At 40.1% G+C, this 18,565-nt stretch overlaps 1 protein-coding gene across 1 annotated transcript in view; it reads left to right on the top strand.

Annotated features, from left to right (window-relative positions):
* The first annotated feature begins 623 nt into the window (after positions 1–623).
* The window catches only part of Enpp3 (ectonucleotide pyrophosphatase/phosphodiesterase 3), a 73,589-nt gene continuing 55,647 nt past the window's right edge, over positions 624–18,565 (top strand). Inside the window, exons 1-4 of the mRNA XM_038339614.2 lie at positions 624–829; positions 5,147–5,222; positions 13,667–13,789; positions 15,201–15,326. Of these exons, the coding sequence (XP_038195542.1) occupies positions 752–829; positions 5,147–5,222; positions 13,667–13,789; positions 15,201–15,326 (403 nt within the window). The 5' untranslated portion in view covers positions 624–751. The remainder of the gene's footprint in view (positions 830–5,146; positions 5,223–13,666; positions 13,790–15,200; positions 15,327–18,565) is intronic.

Below are 18,565 nucleotides of genomic sequence, written 5' to 3'. Positions count from 1 at the left end.
TCTCTTCTGCTCCCCAACGCTTTATTAAATGCACTCATTTTCCACCGTAACTTGAAGTCTATATAAATATTCCAACTTCCTGTCACAAGGCTTCTTGTTTGAGGTTACTTTCAAGGAAAATAAATGATCAGTTTCTCATGTCTCTAATGTCAGCACTGGAGAGACTGAGAGAGGAGAGCTTGGAAAACGTGAGGGCCAGGCTACTGCCTAGGATCCTGCTTCAAAAGAAAAGCTAAATCAAAATGCAGAAAAGCAATGGAGCTGGGAGTGGAGCTCATTTGGTAGAGTGTTTGGTAGCTGGCATGCAATCCCGGGTTCAATTCCCAGCACTTGGCAAATTGAGCGTGGTGGCTTTTGCTGTATAATGCTAGTACTCGGGACGTAGTGGGGGATGTGAGATCCTGTCACACGCAAACAAACAAAACCAAAACAAATATTAGGTTTTAAAAACATTGATCAATGTATTATTCATGCTATCTACATATCCTGTGTGCTGTAGACTATAATATCTCAGGCTAAAGAACAGTTGTCCACAATTGCCCGAGAAACGGACTTTACTCTGTGGGCAACACTCTTCCACCACGGCTTCCCTGTCTCAGATTACCCAATCACTCCAGAGCGCTGCTCTTCTCTGGTATTTAAAAGGCAGTCACAGCGGTGGCACTTAGGACAGTTTCTTTTTTCCCTGACTGGAGAGAGGAAAGAGCATTATTGTCTTCTTGCTAAACAGGTTTGCAGGGCCCTTGGAACAATGGACTCCAGGCTAACCTTAGCCACAGAGGAGCCCGTTAAGAAAGACAGTCTCAGGAAATACAAAATCCTTTGTGTGGTGAGTACAGTTGTTGATTTTAGTCTTACAAGCTTGGTGGCAGATGTGAGGTGCATGCTTCTCCGTTTGTGTTTGCTTGTGTTGCTATTTAGGTTAAAATGTTGAGGGACTGTGTCCAGCTTTGTCCTTTCTGACTGCAAAGCAAGTTAGCGTTATTAATTACATTCTGCCAGAACTTTGAATTATAATCGGTGAGTATTCTGCTAAAAGACAGAAAACTAGAACACTTTGCACTGATTTTTTCCACATGTTTATAGTTAGAGTTCAAGCCATTTTTGAATGGTATGAATATTGCAAGAGCAAACATTTAGTGAATTAAATCATTACCAGATATGTTTTGGGGAACTTGATTTTATCAGTATTTTATTTCTACTTAACTTCCATGTAGAGATAGGGTTTTTTTTTTGTTGTTGTTGTTTCCTTTCTTGCTTTCATCTTTACATTGTCTATCTACTATCTACCCTGTCCCAAAATATAATGTTAAAAAACTCTTTGGTTTTATTAGTCTGCTTTTGCCCTTCATCATAGAACTTTGGGAGAAGTGGGGAACTCTGTCCAGCACCCTAATTTTTCATGGCTCATTCTAGTGTCTGCTCTGTCTCCCCCCACCCCAACTCCGCGCCATCTCCACTTCCAATTTGAATGGCCCTGGCTCTAATAACAATGCATGGATGCATGGATGTTGTTGAAGCTTACATTCTCTCGCCTTGCCTCCTTGACAATATTGAAATGCTCATCTTTAAGACTTGCTTGTTTTTTTGTTTTTTTGTTTTTTTGTTTTTTGGTTTTTTTTTTTTTGGCTGATCTACCTTTATCTTCACTGAATGTTTCCCCTCATCTTATATGATTTTTTTCCTTTTTTCTTCTAGCAATCTCTGTGTTCTCTTTCTGCTGTCAACCCAAGACTTCCTACTAAGCCACAGTCTCTGACTTCTTGCCAGGTCTTGCTCCCTTACCTTGCTCCTGTCCTGCACCATGTCTGTCTTACTGTGGCTTTCCTCTGACTCCTCTAGGCTAGCACAAGCCACCATTCCTTTCTCTAGTGTAAGTGAGAGAAGGCAGGGGCAATGAGCCCAGTGATAATGATAATCTAAACCCTCAATCAATTCTCAGTGTTTATCTTTCCAGGAATTACCAAGCCCTCCTTGCAGCTTGTATGCTATTATCTTTATCTCATTCTTGTCAACTCAAGGAAACAAAATCCCTTGGGAGCAAAACTTGTGTGCTCTGTGGTGGTGCACGCCTTTAATCCCAGCAGAGGCAGGTGGATCTCTTTGAGATCAAAGCCAGCCTGGTCTACAAGAGCTAGTTTACAGGACAGGCTCCAAAGCTACAGAGAAACCCTGTCTTTTCTTGCCGAGGCACCCATGGGCACGCACACAAGCCTGGGTTTCACCTTTTCTTTCTTTTTGAGACAGGGTGTTTCTCTGAGACCTGAGGCTTCCTGATTAGGAGACACTGGGCTGGCCTTGGAGCCACAGGGATGTTCCTGTGTCTTCCCCCCAGCAGAACATGCCACCAGGCCACACTCTTTTGTGATCTGGGTTCTGGATACTGAACAAATACTGTGTATTTGTTTATAAGGTACACTCTGTACTAACTAAATTATCTCTCTAACCTGGAGATTTCTTTTTAAATCTTTCTGGCATATTTTTTTCTTCCCTATATATTAGGAAGTTCATTATGTTAAAATCATACCTTAAAAGAGATTCTAATGGTTCTCTCTCTCTTTCTCTTAAGGTTTCAGTGAGTATGGTGGTACATGCCTGTAATCATAACACTTAGATGGTAGAGGCAGAAGAATTAGGTGTTCAAGGTCTTCCTCAGTTTTATACAAAGTTTGAGGCTGGCTGGTCTGATCTCCATGAGACCCCATCTCAAAAACAAAACAATGAAAGTAAACTAAAAAAAAAAAACACATTTCAAGATTTCTATACATTCTTCTTTTATTCAGCCACGCTGAAGCTGAATGTTGAGTTCTCAGTAAGTTTTGGAATCCAGAATCTTTTTCCTACTTGGTGCTCAGCATAAGGCAGCTTAAGATGCACATGTACTCCAGTGTTCAGAAGATTTAAATAAATTACACATTAAAAGTGAGCGTGAATCTTTGGCTGCCAGGAACTTACAGAATAAGAAAAAGAAAGGAAACCGTAAATACATGGAGTAAATACAAAATCATGAAAAATGTAAATTTTAGCATTACAAAATTTTAAAGCATAGGAGGGATAGCCAGATGCTTTTTTGTTTTGCTTTGCTTTTTTTTTTTTTTTTTTTTTGCAAGTTTAAGTGGAGAAGACACAAGAGAAAAGATGTAGGACAAAGAATATTAATCTGTAAATCTGCAACATGTTAGGTTTACCATGAATAGTTGATCAAAGTTGGCCTAAGGCTTTCTAATAATTCTAGTAGGGGACAACTGTGGTTCCTAGGCACTGTGACTAGGGGTTAACTACTTACTAATTTTTCTTTTTTTCCTTTTTTGGGGTGTGTGTGTGTTTCCAGATAGAGTTTCCAGGTATAGCCCTGGCTATCCTGGAACTCACTTTGTAGACCAGCCTGGTTTTGAAATCAGAGATCTGCCTGTCCCCACATCCTGAGTGCTGGGATCAAGGGCGTGCTCCATTGGCACCCACTAATATTGTTCTTAAGTAGTATTTACATTCACTGCCTCTCATTGAGCAAATGCACATTCAAATCTGATACTCCGGTACAATTAGAGACCTCTGGGAAAATTGTTTTAATATTATATTAATGTGTCTTTTTGGCCGCTGTGTTTACTTTTATGGTAAAAGTTAATGTGTTAACTTTTTAGTTGATTTTCTAAACACAAACTCCTTGAAGTCAACAGTTTGTGTCGTTCTTTATTATATAAACAGTTTTGATACTACATTTGTTCCCTTATTTTTTTTCTTTTGGTTTTTCAAGACAGGGTTTCTCTGTAGCTTTGGAGCCTGTCCTGTAAACTAGCTCTTGTAGACCAGGCTGGCCTTGATCTCAAAGAGATCCACCTGCCTCTGCTGGGCTTAAAGGCGTGCACCACCACCGCCCAGCTACTATATTTGTTCTTTTGCAAGGTCTACTCTTTGCTTTTAAATTAGAATCAAATTATTTTATTTTCAAAAGTAGTTTGAACTTATGTCTGTTACCACTGTTTTAAGTTTTTTTTTTTTTTAAATTACAGTTATTGAGGGGTCACACACATACAATAGCACATAGGCAGAAGTCTAAAAGCAGCACACTTTGGGGGTTTGTTTTCTCCTTCTGCTCTGTGGGATCCAGGGATCAAACTCAGGCCATCACCTTTACCCACTGAGGCATTCACTGGACCCTGTTACTGTTTTTTTTTTTGTGGCCACGTCCAGCACATCCAGCCCTACCAGCCGTTACTCTTATCACCCAAAGTCCTGGTTTAGGTAAAAGTATCTAATCACATCACCATTTAATCTGATGGAAGCAGGGAGTCTCCAATACTGTCTCACTTTGTCGGCAGTGCTTATCACAATGACTTAAATGGTCCCTGGTCAAGAGGCTTGCAAATCACACAAAGCAGGCCCTTCCAGTTAATCACTTGCATACTGATTGTTAACATACATTAATTATTTCCCTGGTCCTCTGATGGACTGCACAAAAACAATAGACGTGGCTAATGAGCAAGAGGCCCTTCAGGATTTCAAAGTTCTACTGGATGCCAGAATCATTTCCTACAACAAGGAAAAGCCTAGTCAAAAACAAAGCGCACAAAAAAATAAAACAACAACAACAACAAAACCTGGGAAAGAGGATAGTAAATACCTCCCGTTTCATTCAATATGGAGTTAAACATACATTTGAATTACTAAAAGTGTTTGAACTTTGGACATGTATAATAAATGGTGTACAAAACATTTTCTCATGGAATTAGGATGTATCTTAGTCACTAGAGTACTGGTTTAGCATCAATCCTGGGATTGATCTCCAGCACTGTGTTAGGCAGGCATGGTGGTGCAAACCTGAAGTCCCACAAGTAGGGTGCAGGGTGGTCAGTTTAAGGTCATCCTTGGCTACACAGTGAGCCTAGGCTACAGAAGAACTTCTTTCAAAAGCAGATACAAACAAAAATAAGCAATTTTTTTCCAGATCTCTTTTTATCAGATACTGAATAAAATAACATGCTTTGGTCATTGTTGCATCTGGTATCTTTTGTAATCAGAGAGCGAATTTTGTCATTTTGTAAGCTGCTTGTACTTAGTATTGACCGATGAAGGAAAAATGCTTCTCTGTCATTTTGTCTATATTTAAAAAAAACATAGAGATGACTTCTCCTTCTTTTTGTAATAGGTTCTTCTTGCTTTGTTGGTGATTGTGTCGCTTGGATTAGGCCTGGGACTTGGGCTCAGGAAACCTGAACAGCAAGGTATATCCCCCAGCATTTTTGCCAAAAATAATCAAAAATCAAAATCAAACAAACAAAATAAACAGTCTCTTCATTCTTCTGGCTTTAATTCATTCAAACTTGTTTTTCGCCAGGTCTGCTTGCCCCACCTCCACCCCACACTATTTGCCTCCTAATCAGCTTTACTCTTTGTTCTTTCTGGACTGTACTCTTTCCCCCTCACGTGCAAAATGCAAAGCAAAGTAAAAAGAACTCTGGTAACTAGCCGGCATTCTGCCTCAGTTCCCACTGTAACTATAACTATCCGATGACTCTGTTCAGCCTCTGGACCTCTGTTGTGGCATCCTCTTAACGTCACTAAGTCCAATCCCTTGACCTCTGCTTTCTCCAGCCTTTAGACTTTCGCTGTATCAGCCTCTTGAGCTCCCAAAGTCTTCGCTGCTCTGCCTACCTCCTCTGTGCCCTGAGAGCGTGTTAATATCGCCGCATCTTTCACATCCCGCTATGGTTAATCTATACCAAATTCTTAAAATGTAGAACATCATAAAAGCTTCATTTTTTCCTTATAAAAAGTAAAGAAAAATAGGAGATACATGCCTCTAACTATAAAAGCATATTCCCTTTGTTTGTATCCTACTTGTGTGAATATCAAGTATACCATTTATAAGTAATAATAGCATTTTCTGTATTATAAAACATTTATTTAGTATCATGCAAATGTGCATGATATTTATGCATGTGGTGTGTGTGTGTGTGTGTGTGTGTGTGTGTGTGTGTATGTGCGCACCACATGTGTAGAGACCAGAAGACAATTATCTGGGAAGTTTGTTCTCTCACTTTTTCTGGGGTTCTCAAGACTGAACTCAGGTTGTCAGGCTTGTACGAGAAGTTCCCTTAACTTTCTGAGCCATCTTATTGGCTGGTCTTCTATAATTCTTAGTAGATTGTGTTGGCGTTTTTACTAAGATAGACTATAAGGCTGTTTTTAACTCATCGGATATCACTTTCTATGTTCATTTGGCTCCATCGAGAACAATCTTAGCATCTCTTTATTAGGGAGGCTCTTGGGAGAAGCTGGCTGACAGTTCTCCAGCCATACTGTCATTTAAGAATTTACACACAGTTCTTCCATGCAACACAGAAACATGGCAAATTTTTTTTTAAGTGAATACTAGCTAGAAAATTCCCGCCATCTTGTGGTCACTGGACTGCTGTGTCTCAGGAGCGTGCTGCTGTACCTGGCTGGAATGATCCTTAGCCAGCTGCTTCAGTGGCATTCTTCATACAAATGGGCATCGTTTCTTGACTGTTTTATCCTCCAAATTGCACAAGTTGACTGCAAAAGGCATATGCTAATCTCTGAACAATATCCCCTATTGTCTCAATTCCTTACTTCCTTATACGTACTGGCTGGCTTCCCAGGTGGTTCTCCTTTCTCCTCTCCTCTTTGTCTCAGGTTCTGAGCCCTTCTGCCAGCGTCTCAGTCTTCTTCCTCTCCCACTCAGGACCCCTTCCACTTGTTCATCCTCTTCAATATTTCTTGGCATTTAGCACAGTCGACTCAATTATTCTTTATTCATCCGTGGGTCTAATCCCTTCAGCCCAAATGTGAAACAATTTTTAACCATTCTCCACTCCATGTATCCCTCATTTGCAAGGTAAATTGTTCCTTGTATGGATTTTAAAAAGTGTGTGTATTCTTACACACTTATTGCCATGCGTGTACATATCTTTTACTTAGTCACTAAAACTTGAACGTTGTTTGTGTTCTATGATTTTCTAATTAGGATATAGTGAAGACAACAGACTAAAGTCCTTTCAAGAATGTACATTTCTAGACTGAAGATGGAGCCCTGTTAATACAGTTGGTTTAGTACTTGCCCAGCACATGTGAAGACCAGGGTTTGGTACTCAGGACTACATAGACTGCATGGGGTGCACACTATGGTCCCAGCACTGGGAGGAAAGTAGGCAGGGAGATCAGAAGTTGAAGGTCATCTTCAGCCGCATAGCTTGGAGGAGGAGTGTGGGTGGGTGTTGGGGTGTGGGTGTTTCCAGGGAATGAGGAGTGAAACCCAAGCCAAGAATATGAAACATTAAGTCAGGCTGGTGTGTGGAAATGGATGTGGATATGAAGGAACTTTTGAATTATGAGCTCATGGAAGTAAAGAAGTGGAGATACTTTCCAAGGAAGAATGTGTGTGGGGGGATCCTCTTTCCCTCTTAGTCTGTCAGCTGTCAGTCCGAGAGGGGAGAAAGGCAGAAGGGCAGACAGAAAGCTTTGTACACGGTTTGTGAGCACAAACAGAGGCCTCTGGAGACAGACATTGGTGAATGAGCTCCATATATATAGGACTCGGGAGTCTGGGAACAAAGCCCAATTTTCAGTAAGTGGCATGCTCTTTTCACAGGCCTTGGTATGTGGCAGTGGAGTCCTATAGCAGCGCCCCTAGCACAACTCTTAGCAGGGATCTGTGCGAAGGGTCAAGCTAAAGATGAATCAGTCATCTGGTTAAGAGACAACTTTTAGATAAGGTCAGTCCTCCAGGCCCAGGAGCATTCTCCAGATAAGGGCAGGTAGAGAGCAGGAAGCCTTGCTGGGGACAGAGGGATTTTCCATATTGCCAAGCTTAGAGAAAGCTATCAGGGTATGGCAGACTGTGACCTCTACCCAGCCAGCAATGTATTCCAACAGAAGAACATTCTAGGTAGCTAGAAACAGCAAATGCAAATGCCTAATCCAGGAGAATTCCTGGCGTATTCCACTGAAGGGATAACTGGGAGATCACAAGCCAGACTTAATTGAACCAGAGGGAGGTAGTCCCACGCGGGGTTCAGCCAGGTAGAGGGGAGAACCCGTAGGGGTTGGTATATCAAAGTTTGGTCTTGGATTATGAATATAATGGAAACTGACTAGAGGGTTTGAGCTGAGGAATGAAGTAATCTGGTTTGTTTCCAACTGTTGCATGAGCTGACTATTACTGTGTTCCTAACACGGAAGAGTGAGAAAAGCAGTAGAGAGGGTAGTTAAGGAGCTAGGACAGTTACCTGCATAAGCAGGCAATACATATTTGGATTCTGGAAACGTTTGTATGGGTTAGAGCCCAAATCCTAACAAACTGGTTATAAAGAGAAAATGAGATGACTCAAGAATGAGCCAATGAGGGTTTTTTGTTTTTTATTTTATTTTATTTTGTTTTTTGTTTTTTGTTTTTTTTTTTTTGCATGAATATCTGAAATGCAAAGCTTCCATACTTGGTATGAGCAGCACTAGTTTAGATAAAAAGACCCAGTTGCTCAATTTTGAACATGTTGAAATTGAAATGTCATTTAGGTGTTCAAGTTGCAAAGTCAAGAAGAAAGCTGATATGTGAGATTAGCTGAGGGGAAAAGTTTTGCCTGGATACACACTGTGGTAATTGGTTATCAAGTATCCTATGGGGGTTTCCAAGTCATGGGACTGAAGTAAATGAACTTTAAACTATTGGGAGATGTAGGAAAATCCAGAAGTCTAGGGAGGAGCAGGCATTATTGTGGGAGAAAATACCTGTGTCCTGGACAACTAGAGCACTGTATGAGTACAGGATGTGTTTGTGTGTGTGTGTGTGTGTGTGTGTGCATGTATGTATATTAATACTGCTTGCTTTCCTGTTTTCCTTCAAACCAAGTTTTTCAGTCTCTCTCTCTGTTTCAGCCTTAGCCTTTGCCTCTCCCGTCCCATGGCACCATGTCTCCCGTGATTGGTGACCATGCGTTCATATTGTAGTTTACCGCTGTTTATTTTCCCGTTAGCTATTTTCTGTGTTGTCCCTCCAGGGATAGTCACTGCTCCTGAGTTCCTTCAGTCTGAGCCCTGGAGTCTGGAGTAGGCGGTAGAGTAGAAAGTCCTTGGTTTTTACCCAATCTCCCATGTTTAGCCTTGTTCCTCCCACCCTACCCTCACTTGGTAATGCTTGGCCGTCCATCGTAGATGCCTCTGTTTTTAGGGTTCCGGGGCAGAACCTTTGTCTTTTCCTAGATGCCCTCCCATTTTGTGCAATTGTAATTCCTTCTTTCTGTTAATTCTTTTTCTAGTTTTTCTATTGTTTCTGTTTTATAACTTTTGGAGTTTGGAAAAAGTGATCCTCATTATTTTTGTAAAATTTGGGGGTTTGAAAAGTTAAGATTGAAATGCAAGTCAAATATAAATGAGAAAACTGTATTATTTATGTTTCTTTTCTTGAATGATAGTGTAAGTATTTCTCAAAGTCGTTAAAGCTATGATTCTCAACCTGTGGGCCTCGACCTCTTTGGAGTTGCATATCAAGTATTTACATTATGATTCAGAACTGTAGCACAATTACAGTTATGAAGTAGCAAAGAAATAATTTTATTGTCTGAGGGGTTCATCACAGCATGAGGAACTGTATTAAACGATTGCAGCATTAGGAAGGTTGAGAACCAGTGCATTAAAGTCATAAATATTAGAATATTAAAAGAACTCTTGGTATCCAGAGTACTTGGGATGTTTTTATAGAGATATATAAAAATCCATAATAACTTGAACCTTCTATTTTTATTGCACCGTGAATTTTTCTTGCTCCCTATTTCATTCTACCCTCTTCAGTGACCTCCATGTTTCCAGTTTACTCAGGAGATCTTATCCTTTCCTCCTTCCTATGTAGGCCCATTGATGTCTCTCTTACTGTCCTCTTTGTTGCCTAGGTTCTCTGTGGTTGTGAACTATAGGCTAGTTTTCATTCTTTATGTCTAAAAGCCACTTATGAGTGAGTATATATTATATTTGTCTTTCTGGGTCTGAGTTACCTCACTCAATGAGATGTTTTCTAGATCCATCCATTTGCCTGCAAATTTCAAGATGTCATTATTTTTTACAGCTGAGTAGTACTCCATTGTGTAAAGGTATCACATTTTCTCTATCCATTCTTTGGTTGAGGTCATCTAGGTTGTTTCCAGGTTTTGGCTATTACAAATAATGTTGCTATGAACATAATTGAGCACATGTCTTTGTGGTATGATTGAGCATCCTTTGAGTATATACCCAAAAGTGGCATTGCTGGATCTTGAGGTAGATTGTTAAAGAAGTTGGTGAGAATGTAAATTTGAACCTTCTAATGTATATTGACATTATTTTACTTTAAGAAGATTTTTGCAGCTGGGCATGGTGGTACACACCTTTACTCTCAGAACTTGGATGGTAGAAGCAGGTGTCTCCATGAATTTGAGGCCATCCTAGCCTAGATAGAGAGTTCCAAGGTAGTCAAAGACACATAGAGAGATCCCATATCAAAAAATAATAATAATAATTCTTGCAATTACAGACAACACCTGGGAGAACTTTTATGAGTCTGTATAGGCATAGTTCTCTGGAATAGAATAAGAAGTGAAATCACTGAGATTAAAGCAAGAAAGCATAAGAATTGATATAAATTTTAAACATATGCAAAAGTATAAATTCAAATTTAAAATATCTATGTAATATCACCCACTAACAATTCATGAGCAATCTCGCTTTAATTTTACATTTATCTATTGTTTTTCCTCAATATTATCTTAAAACAAAAGCCTGACATAATTTTATTTTCAAAATATTTCAAAGTATATTTCTAAAAGATATAAGAAGCTGGGTGGTGGTGGCACACACCTTTAATTTCAGTACTCAGGGAGTCAGAGGCAGGCGGATCTCTCTGAGTTTGAGGTCAGCCTGGTCTACACAGTGAGTTTCAGGACAGTCAGAGATACAGAAATTTTAGATATAAACATTGTAAAACAGAAAACTGTCCCTTTTTATTGGGCTTAAAAGTCATTGCTTTGACTTGACTGGATAATAAAATCCCATAATTTATTCACAATGATTTATTCTGCCATCCTGCACAGTTATAATGTTTCCTCCTCCGAGGTGATTACAGTTATATTCTTGTAGGAATTTTATGTAGATATATTATTTTAATATGTATAAATGATATATATGAAACAATATAATTATGTTAATTATATAATAACATGCTAATGTTATATATTTCTCACACTCAGACACCCTTCTTTCTCTTCCCTTTCTTTTTCTTTCCTTCTCCTGCCTTTTTAAAATCAACGCTTGAGCCCTTTGTCTCACACTCTCATATAACTTTTCCAGCTGTTTTATCTCTTTATACCAACGACAATATAGCCTATGGACTATGCAAACATTCCACCATATTTTTCATTTGTTTACAAATCTTTTGTAATAGTACTTTGAAAATAATCTGAATGCTGTTTCATACATTTTGGGGTTAAATAGAGTAGGCTGAGTTTGAGAGGTTTACCACTTTGAGGAATATTCATTTCCATGCCTTTCCCCACTGTCTTCATCTTGCCTTTTTACTCTCTTTCCTTTTTTTTAACTTTTTTTGGTACATTTTGAAATGAGTGGTCTAGAATACTCTTCTTGACTTCCAAGACACTTATAGTTTGTTTGGCCTCTACAGTTGCCAATCTTTGTAAATGCGGCAAGAATATTAGGAGACTCCACCTTGCCCTTTGCAACTGATCAGTTGTCCTAGTATAATGAAACTCACTATTACCTTGATAACATGATTTGTTTGAAAAGTCTTTTATTAATGCAAAGTCTCTATGTCTATGTCCTTGTTTCCCCAGCCCTTCACTCTGATACTCATCGCATGGTTCGAAATATAACAATGCTAAAACAGCACTTTTGTGTTCTGGCTGCAATATGTAGATTACTTGCCTACCATGCTTAAGGACATAGCGTTCAGTCCTCAGCACCTTGTACTGCGGGTGTGGTGGCATGTGTCTCTTATCCCAGTGGTCAGGAAGATGAGTCAAAAGGACCAGGAGTTCAAAGTTACCTTGGGTTATTTAGAGTTTGTCATCAGTCTGGACCACATGATGCCTTGTCTGAAAAATATAATTTTGAATGGAAAATAAATAAATAAACTTAAAAATATATAGTGGTTTCTAAGGAATGGCGATAATGCTGGCAGAACTAAATTCCCCTAAATATACTACTGTGTAGTCTTTGCCTTCAAGTGACTCTCTAGGAATACAAAGAAGAAAGCAAATATCATAAGGAAATTGTACATAGTATGTTTTTAGTTAGTTCTCATTCGATTCATAGAAAAGATAACTAACATTTAGCAAGGCACATACTTGGCTCATGGAACATCAAGGAAGAGTGACAAAAATGTCCTAAATACCAGAGGTCGGAGAGGACTGTGGTAAAACTGTCTCTGGACATGACAGGACTGACGTGAGCAGGAACCCACAGTGGCTATGGCTGCCTATACAAGATCTAAACAAGATCATGCCTGTCAACAGGCCAGCATGGATGTTGGTAGGGAGATATGATTCCCCACTCCTGGTTGAGAAGTTATTCACAACTGATGGTTGCTAGAAAGAAGAATCAGTTTTCTTTAAGCTTTTGGCCCCTGGAAGAATGACCATGATCCAGTACATGGCGTTGTGTGTGTGTGTGTGTGTGTGTGTGTGTGTGTGTGTATAACATGAATTTGATTCTGTGGACTATAAAATTAATAATAATAAAAAGGACAGAAAGTTGGGGGTAGGGTAGGAGATGAATCTGAATCTGGAGGTAGTCAGGGAAAAGACATGAGGTTAATATGATCAAAATATATCATGTGCACATGTGAAATTCTCAAGTAAACCCTTACAAAATACATTAAACTAACCAACATTCTTCTTGTTTAGCCACGGATATGCTGGTGATTCCAAAACCAACATCATTAGTTTATCTCTCAGACTCCCTAGTTCGTATCTATTTGCTCAAATACACAGAAGCACTGAGCTTATGTTGTTTGAAACTCTCGCCCTGCTTGTCAGGAGTCCTTAACTTATTCCTCGTTTTATTCTGCATATAAAGCTTCTCTCAAATGCACTTTCCTTTTCCTAGATCACCTTTGTGTCTTCTTCTTTGTGTACACTGCTGTTACTTTCCTTTAGAGACTCATCTTTCTGTTTGTTAGTTTGGGTCAAAATCCCCTAGTGGGGTTGAGAGTTTCTATCCTCTCGCTCCCTGTCACTTGCTTTCTAAAATGCAGATCTGAGTTGCTCTTTTTTTGCTCACTCTTTAGCGATTTCCCCTCATCACAGTTTGTCCTCATGCTTCTTAGCCTGGCGTAAGCAGCTTTCTTCTCCCTGCACCAGTCTGTCTATGTGTTTGAACTCTGTTAGCCATTCCAAACTACTCATTGGCCTTCTTGGCTTTGCTAATTTGCAAAAGCCCCCCCCCCAAGCCTGAGTGGAGTCATCCTGCCCCTTGCTAGTTTTGATCCTACCCTCTATGTAATACCATGCATAACTTGTATATACCTTTTTTCTACTGAGCACAGCGTCATCACACTGAACTCTAGTCTCAGTCTGGGCTAAGTACGTCTACGTGTTCTCACCGTCTAGGGATGAAACCCCAGCCGACTTCTAAATGTTGCTGTTCTTTGCCTTTTGTTTGACAGGCAGCTGCAGGAAAAAATGCTTTGACTCTTCGCATAGAGGACTGGAGGGCTGCCGATGTGACTCAGACTGCACAGGCCGAGGGGACTGCTGCTGGGACTTTGAAGACACCTGTGTGAAGTCAAGTGCGGGCTTTAGCAGTCTGTCCACTAACTTATTAGCTGTACTGCCATCGTCCTGGCATCTCCACCCTCCACCATGTGTTTGTTTCCAGGGCTACCATAGCTAAGTACTATAGTCTAGGTAGCTTAAAAAACTGCACTCCTTTCTCTTGAGTCTGGAGGCAAGAAATCCAAGATCTAGATGTGAATAGCGTTGTCTGTGAGGGAGAAGAGTTTTGTGCCTTTTTTCTGGAGTCTGGTTGGTCATTGGCAAGCTTTGACATTCATTGACTGGCAATACCCGAGCTTCAAGCTCTGCTGTCCCTGTCACGTGGTCTATGACTCATCACATAGCCTTCCTCTGTGTGCCCCTGTTTCCCACCCCCCCCCCTTTTTTTTTGGTTTTTCGAGACAGGGTTTCCCTGTAATTTCTAGAGCCTGTCCTGGAACTAGCTCTTGTAGACCAGGCTGGCCTCGAACTCAGAGATCTGCCTGCCTCTGCCTCCCGAGTGCTGGGATTAAAGGCGTGTGCCACCATCGCCCGGCTGCACTTTCCCCTTTTTATAAGTAAACCAAATCAGGGCATAGTGGTCCATACTTGTAATCTCCATACTCAGGAGGCCAAGCAAGAGGGGTTTCTGTGAAGATGAGGCCAAACTGGTATCTATAGTGAAGGTTTATCAAAAGGAAACAGCACCAAATCAGAGAGAGAAGAGGAGAGAAAAGGAAGGAAAAAAAAGGTCAGCCATTGCATTGAGGATTGCCATACCGACTTCGCTTTCCTTGATGCTTTGACAATTATTTTTACGTATTTGCAAGTAGGGTTGTATTCACATATAATGGGGAGTAGGCCTTCATTATCTCTTAAGACTGCACAATTCAACCCACAGCATCTTCTCTGGATGTCGGCACAGGCTAATTATCGTAATTTCCCCCTTCTCAGTACAAAACACAGAAGCCCACACTTTGACTGCAGATGAGATATAACTGCACAGAAAGGGAAATGGGCCATCACGACCTGGGTTTTCATTGAACTCTAGGATGCTCCTATTACTTCTGTCACCAATTTCCTGTCTTTATTGGCTGTCCTTAGACAAGGCTGGGCAAAGCTTCTCTTAGACATATTCATATTGTATCAGTGCTCTTGATGCTTCACCATGTGGAATTCCTACACTTGAGTGGGAATAGGACCAGGGTCCTGAACATCTGCAAACTCAGAGCACAGGTTCAACTTATGAAGCCTCATATCTCTCTGTTACCCAAGCAAGGAAAGTGGAGTCATGGTTCTTCTTTGTTTTGTATGATGTATTATTTATTGAAGCAGCTAAATCAAGAGTTCGACTGTATTGTAATGACAGAGGGGGGAACGCATGGCATTTGCAGTCTTTGTTTTGTTCACGTTAAGTGCTCAGGACTGACCTGCATGCTTTTCCAGCTCAAATATGGACATGCAATTCGTTCCGCTGTGGGGAGAGCAGACTGGAGTCGAGCCTCTGCTCCTGCGCAGATGACTGCTTGGAGAGGAAGGACTGTTGTGCCGACTACAAGACTGTGTGCCTCGGTAAGCAGAGGGTGTTGGCGAGCTGGCCTCTCTCACTGCACGCACATGCGTGCATGAGAGAGAGAGAGAGAGAGAGAGAGAGAGAGAGAGAGAGAGAGAGAGAGAGAGAGAGAGAGAGAGAGAGAGAGAGAGAGAGAGAGAGAAAATTTAGCTATTACTCCATATAGAAGAAAAGATGGAATATGTTAACTCTGAGGTAGAAGTCTATCTCACAGATGGATTAAAGAGCCTGGAGTCTTGTCATCAGGTAGACAGCAAGGTGTCTACAGTCCAGTGACCATACCACGTATACTTGAGGCTTGAGATACTAGATGACAAATTCTAAGAATAAAGTGTGCGGCAATGGTTACATAACATAGCTATCAACCGTATGTTGAACAATCTGTGTCCTGAGTGATCTAAGGACTAAGAGCCCTTAGGGATTTATTGCCAATGCAAGGTCCCAAAGCAAGTATGTGACTCCTGGCCATGCCAGCTTGCTTCTTAGAGATTAGAAATTGTTGGAACCTCATTAATGCTTCAGAACACCTAATGAGCTATGAAAATTATATATTACAATATTACACAGATATTAAACTTCTTCACACTAAAGACCCTGTTCCTGTGACTCTACACTCCATTGAGTTAATGTTTTTAAATAGAGAAATCAAGTTGAATTCTAAGTTTTGAAGCAAGAGGCAGAAATTAGAGTGTAAATGTTGCTAGAGCCGGGACAACTCTTCACCTTAGATAAGGTAGATTCTAGAAATGGTGGAAAGGGACTATGGTGGTTTGAATAAGAAATGTCTCCCACAGTCTCAGGATTATAGACGCTTGGTTCCCCCAGTTGGTGCTGCTATTTGGGGATGTTCAGGAGGACATGTGTCACTGTGGATGACTTTTCAGAGCTAAAGTCCCCTACCACTTTCAGTTGGCTCTCTCTGCTTTGTATCTTGGTTAAGGATGTGAGATCTCAGGTTTTTTCTCTGGCTGCTATGTCACTTGGGTTTATGCTTCCCTGCCACAACAAATTAATATTCCTTTAGAACTTTAAGTTCAAATAAACACTTTCTTCTATAAATTGTCATGGTCATGATGTTTGACCACAGCAACAGACAGAGAAACTAACACACAAGCCCAGACTAAGAGACTTAAGGCAAGGCTTCTTTGCTTTTTAAATTAAGACAATTATTCAACTTAGGTAAAGTACATAGTTCTGACAAATTGCGAGACAGAGGAAGCATGGTTACCGCAGAAGTTCCCATCTATACCTTTTGTGTAGATAAGGAGTTTCAACGGGTAGAATGTCCAGTCCCTACTGGTCCACGGCTGAGCTTATTGGTCAGCATTGACTATTGGGGCAAGGAAAGGTTCAAGAGAAATAGTGTGCTTCTACATGAGGAGGATGCATTTGCAAGTGCTGTGTTTTTAACACAGGAGATGGGGGCATGCTCGGGCCCTTAGTAATTCCTTATTCATGACTTTTCTGTGACAAAACAGGTGTGAGCCTGGGGAACCTCCCTCCCCCAGCACATTATCATTTTATCCTTCATTTGGGTGACTCCTAACTGTCTTAGAAATATAACTTGCTATAGTCAGGAGTAGAAAGGATATTTTGTATTGATGTATGAGCCATCTTATATGAAAAAGAATCAAAAATAATAAAAAGCAGGCTTACTGGAAAATAGCCTAAAATGGTAACAATTTCCAAATGCTTAGTAGTGAATATTGAGTCATACATTTTTTTTCTGAGTATTTGGAAAGGCAAGTATGGTTTCTGGTTGGCTTAGCTTTCTAATTTCACTGACCGTAATTTTTCTTGTCCTTACAATCCTCCCTTCTCTTGTCCTAGTTTTGCAACTTTAAAATATCTGAAGGCTTGTGCTGAGATCATGTACAATTTCTTCTGAATTCCCTGCTTGACTTTTACAGGAGATGAGGTTGTTATAAACAGCGCGGGAGTGGGGCTAATCACCTGTTTATTTTCAAATTAAATTTAGTTCTTTTCTCACTCTAAAGACATATTTACCTCTTTAGATTTAAACGAACAGCTTCAGAGAGTAGTGTGAAGATAATTAGAATCATTTGGGAGCAAGAACTCGCTCAAGGCTTTTATATCTTGGCAAATTTAGAAAACTTTGAACACTGTGATTAATGTTCACATGCAGAGGTTGAGAGAGCCATCTGATGTGTTCCTCATGTCAGTCCACACCTATGTTCGGCCCTTATCATGCCATGGCCAATCCCATCTTATACTGACAAAGCATAATTTTTATAAAGGTGGCGTGACTTTCCGATAAAGGCAAAGTGAGCAAGGCAAAGGTTTCCTGACTCAGCAAGATAAGCAACTGGATGGTAAATCTGCTTCAGAGAGAAGCGTGTGTTAAGGATAGAAAGATCACTGAAATAAAATCACTGAAATTATAGCCTGGGGGTTGAAATTGTTTATCCTTTTACATAGCAATTTGGTATTTATTTACTATTATGCAAGAATTCATCACTGTATATTTTTGCTTGTTCTCTACTAGTTATATGTTACCGTGAGTTGTAAAAGGAATAACCAGATAGACTCACATTTATCTAGGTAAATGAGTGCTATTTAGACTGTGGACTTTTAGGTAATTCCCAGTGTGAGACTAACACGGAGTCTAGGACCGTGATGTGCATATCTCCAAATCTTGTATTTCCTTTTCTTTTGCTTTCTAAAATAGTTTTATGTGTATGAGTGTTTACCTCATGTATGTCTGTATACCATGTCTGTGCCTGTTTTCTGTGGAGTCCAGAAAAAGGTGTCAGATCTTCTGAGACTAAAGTTAAAGATGGTGTGAGCCTCCATGTGGGTCTGGAAATTTAAGTCTGGTCTTCTGCAAGAGCAGCTAGTGCTCTTAACTGCTGAGCCATCTCTCTAGCCTTGTAATTTTCTTTATTTTCTTTTTTTATAACAAAAATATACACATCACTGTCTTCCCTTCTCCTTTCTGTCTCTGCCTCTTTTTTTCTCTCTGCCTTTGTCTCTCTCTGTTTCTGTTTCTCCCTCAAAAGTTCAGATTATTACCAAGATGGCATTAGCATCACTTCTCTGGAATATTTTCAGTATGTCTCTAAGAAAGATAAAAATTTATTAACATTATAATTCTACCTATAAATATAATTACTTCTATTCATCAAATATCTAATCTATACTCAAAATTTGCTCTTTGTTTTATAATAGCTTTTTTAAAAGATGTAAGCAAGAATCAAATAGGTGCTTGCTATTGCAA

The sequence above is a fragment of the Arvicola amphibius genome, chromosome 8, assembly GCF_903992535.2.
Source record: "Arvicola amphibius chromosome 8, mArvAmp1.2, whole genome shotgun sequence".
NCBI classification, from domain to species: Eukaryota; Metazoa; Chordata; class Mammalia; order Rodentia; family Cricetidae; genus Arvicola; species Arvicola amphibius.
Note: the sequence above shows the minus strand (reverse complement) of the source record. Positions and strands in the feature narration are given on the sequence as shown.